This window comes from Xiphophorus couchianus, chromosome 23 (genome assembly GCF_001444195.1).
Source record: "Xiphophorus couchianus chromosome 23, X_couchianus-1.0, whole genome shotgun sequence".
NCBI classification, from domain to species: domain Eukaryota; kingdom Metazoa; phylum Chordata; class Actinopteri; order Cyprinodontiformes; family Poeciliidae; genus Xiphophorus; species Xiphophorus couchianus.
Genome location: NC_040250.1, coordinates 2,430,001 through 2,433,285, shown reverse-complemented (window position 1 = coordinate 2,433,285; position 3,285 = coordinate 2,430,001). Strand labels below are relative to the sequence as shown.

At 36.8% G+C, this 3,285-nt stretch overlaps 1 protein-coding gene across 10 annotated transcripts in view; it reads right to left on the bottom strand.

Annotated features, from left to right (window-relative positions):
* Positions 1-244: 244 nt before the first annotated feature.
* gria2b (glutamate receptor, ionotropic, AMPA 2b) overlaps positions 245-3,285 on the bottom strand; it is a 49,735-nt gene continuing 46,694 nt past the window's right edge. For 2 of the 10 annotated variants that reach the window (XM_028008785.1, XM_028008786.1), the window contains exons 15-16: positions 2,908-3,042; positions 245-2,207 (exon numbers count right to left, since the gene is read on the bottom strand). In XM_028008785.1, the coding sequence (XP_027864586.1) occupies positions 2,181-2,207; positions 2,908-3,042 (162 nt within the window). In that variant the 3' untranslated portion in view covers positions 245-2,180. Of the gene's footprint in view, positions 2,257-2,793 lie in introns of those variants that run through there. The other 8 variants (XM_028008779.1, XM_028008780.1, XM_028008783.1 and 5 more) reach the window with 6 other exon arrangements.

The following is a 3,285-nucleotide window of genomic DNA, read 5'->3' as shown; positions in this document are numbered from 1 at the left end:
CCTGTATTTCCCCAAAGATGATTAATCTGCAAAGATGCTTTCTAAAATTACTCATTTGTGATCTACTTAGCAACTTGTGCCAGGTGTGTCCCGCCTCTCGCAGAACGACCCCCGTGAACCTGAGAGTATGTAGACGATGGATCTAACCGCATAGCGCTCAACGGACTGAATAAATATGGATCCATGCTGCTGAAAAACTCTGCAGGGTAAATAACATCAACCTTAATGAATGATGCACATAATATCAAGAAATCAGTAACTTTTATTTAGAAATAGTTTCAAAAAATAATGAAGTTAGCACACATTCCATATACAAAATGTCAGTGTTAAGCCTGAATATGTAATGGAACTGATTAGCAACTATGGTTTGTTTCTAATGTTGAATTGAAGAAATATTGAAAATAATACAGCTTAGGTTGAGTTTTGACAGGGAATTGAAGACAAATGTGCTCATTTAAAAAAATAGTGCAAAACAGAACTGAAAATGATTTAAAAGCATTTCCAGAACCTGACAAATAAATGTAGTATTTAACGGAACAGAAGCAAAGTAGCTTTTGTAACGGGATACAGCTTTTAAACATTTCAACTTTTTATATAAAATATATGATTTATGTATATATATTGTGTGTATATCTATATTTATATATGTATATGTCTTACATTATATTTCCAGTTTCAAATAGGTAACCTCACAGTCTCAACAACAAAGTGAAAACAAATGGCATTAATGAAAAAAACATATGTAGCATAATGTGGCAACGACATGCAACCGGTGCTACTTTATTGTCAGATCAATGCAAAAAATATGGAGACGGAAAAACAAAGCAAAAAGGCTGTTGTTATTAGCACTGTCATTGCCACCAACTGTACACCTAGATACAAAAGTTACAGAATGTATCAGAGTCATTTACATTCACTGAGATGACAGTTATTTATTATAGTAAGACAATAGTTATACCTACTGGCACTAGAATTTGGCACTCTTACTTATTTGGCATTTTGGACCTTCACCTAAGCCATATAAAAGTGGATGCCTCCTCTTCATGTCACTTCCGAATGTAATACTATAATACCGTATCATCCTGTTCATTGTTTTCCATTCATGGCATGTAAACAGATTATGTTTCTTCTTGAAAACAGAGCGGTGACTCTGGTCCTCATCAGAAAGATTACAAACAGCAAAAGCACTGAAGCCAACAGAGACAAAAGAACAAAAGAAAATTGCTGCAACAACTCCAACAATAAAAAGCTAAGAAGGATTATTTCCAAATGTCAAGCATTGACATATAGATCATATCAACACCTAATGTTAAAGAATAAAATATACAGGAAAGTTTTTATTAAGAATTAATTACATGACTTTAAGATCTCACTCTCTTATGCAATGTTTTTGGCTTTCAAATATGGAACTAGAAGCTGTTTAGTACTTTCTATATGAACTCTCACGTTAAGTCGTTCATATCCAACCAGTATGTATACAAGTTTATTTAAAAGCTATTCTGTGAAAATACATAAAAATATTTTTTTGTAAATTTTTTTCTCTGCAAATTTTCTTACAAAAAAAATCAATTTCACATCTTAATGGAGGTGATATCAAGTGTGCTTGAAAATCCAGTTTGGCGGTAGGGGCTACAGAAACAGTTGTAATCAATAAATTGACCCCTCCCTCTCTCTCACACACCCCGACACACACACACACACACGCACTTGCACTATTCAGGCACACAAATACAGCGGGGCTGACTGAATCGCTGACACCCAGGAGAAACTGCAGCCGTGAATCAAGCCCTTGCTTCTTTCTCAGTCCAGTTCAAGCAGGTAGGAAAGCATGATACCACAAGTTTAGAAAACAAAAGCCAACTGCTTATATTTCGAGTAAAATTCCACCCTTTAAGGGAAGCTATTTTATGGAAAATGTAGATAGAGAGCAACAGTAAAAGTCTTTGTGTGGAGAAAGAGAAATCTCTCTCATACCTTTACTTTTTCACAAGACAAATAAAAAAAAGTGCCAAAACAGAAACGAGGGACAAAATAAAATAAAAAAATCACTCTATTGAAACCATTGTAAGGCACTCAGGAGTTTCTCAGTGATCAGGATAGATCTGTCAGGCTGACGTTTAGTCCCATGTCAGGTCTCACATACGGGACAGCGTGGACAGCTTTGGGAAACTCTGGAGTCATCACCCGACCATTCTCCCCAGTACTCCCTGTAACGGAAAGTCTCGCTTTATTCCTCATGGCATCCCCAAAGGTCACCTACAAAAGCACAGAAGCCACATGCACATCCAGACACAAGCCAGCACAATCATCACACACACGCACACACACACGGATCCATACACAAACAAGAAAGCAACATGTTAGATGGATGCGTCTGACCACATCAAAATGTTTAAGAGATTATAGATACACAAATATGAGAATGTAGATGAGAACTTAACGTGAGGTCTGTGATTAACACAATGCAAGATGCAAATGATCATGTAAAGGTTTCTGCATGGTCATTGCAAGCATTATTGTTGAAGTACGTTACTAGGACAGAGGTATTAACAAGCATGGCCATCAACAGTCATACATGAAAATGGTTTCAAAGAGGTAGAGAACATAAATTAACAAACACAATTTTTATGCTTGTAAAAAAGGGGGAGTATCGCTTTCTCTCATTAAAATCATAAATCACCAGTACATACGATCCGTTGGCCAACCTCTTCACTCACTAACACTGAAGGATGGAACGGATGGAGCCAAAAAAGCGTGCATTTGGGGGGAATTTATGAAAACCTCAATCCCTACCCCCTAAATTTTTACACTTTCGATCCCATATACGTTGTAACCTTCCTTATAAGTTGCAAAATTCTGTGAATTCTGCGAGGAAGTTGGATTAATATTCTGTGCATTCTTTGCCACCTTCATTCGTTTCGCCTCGGCTCGGGACTTGTAACAGAACTCAATCAAGGCCACCAGCATGGCCAAACCGAGTCCTCCGACCAGAATGTAGAAGACCCCAGCCACGTTGCTCAGGCTTAGGGCACTGGTCTTCTCCTGCAGAACGGACACGAGATGAGGATTAGTGTTTGGGGGTAGTGGTAAAATCTGACTTTTAAAGTAAATAATTAAAAAAAGATGTACGTCAATGATAAAAACAAAATAAAACACAAACAAAAAAACACAACCACAGCAATTACTGAAACATACACAAAATGCACCACAACATGAAATAATTTGGATTACTTTGTCTACAAATAATATTTAAAAAGCACAGAAAATAACAACAAAAAACACATC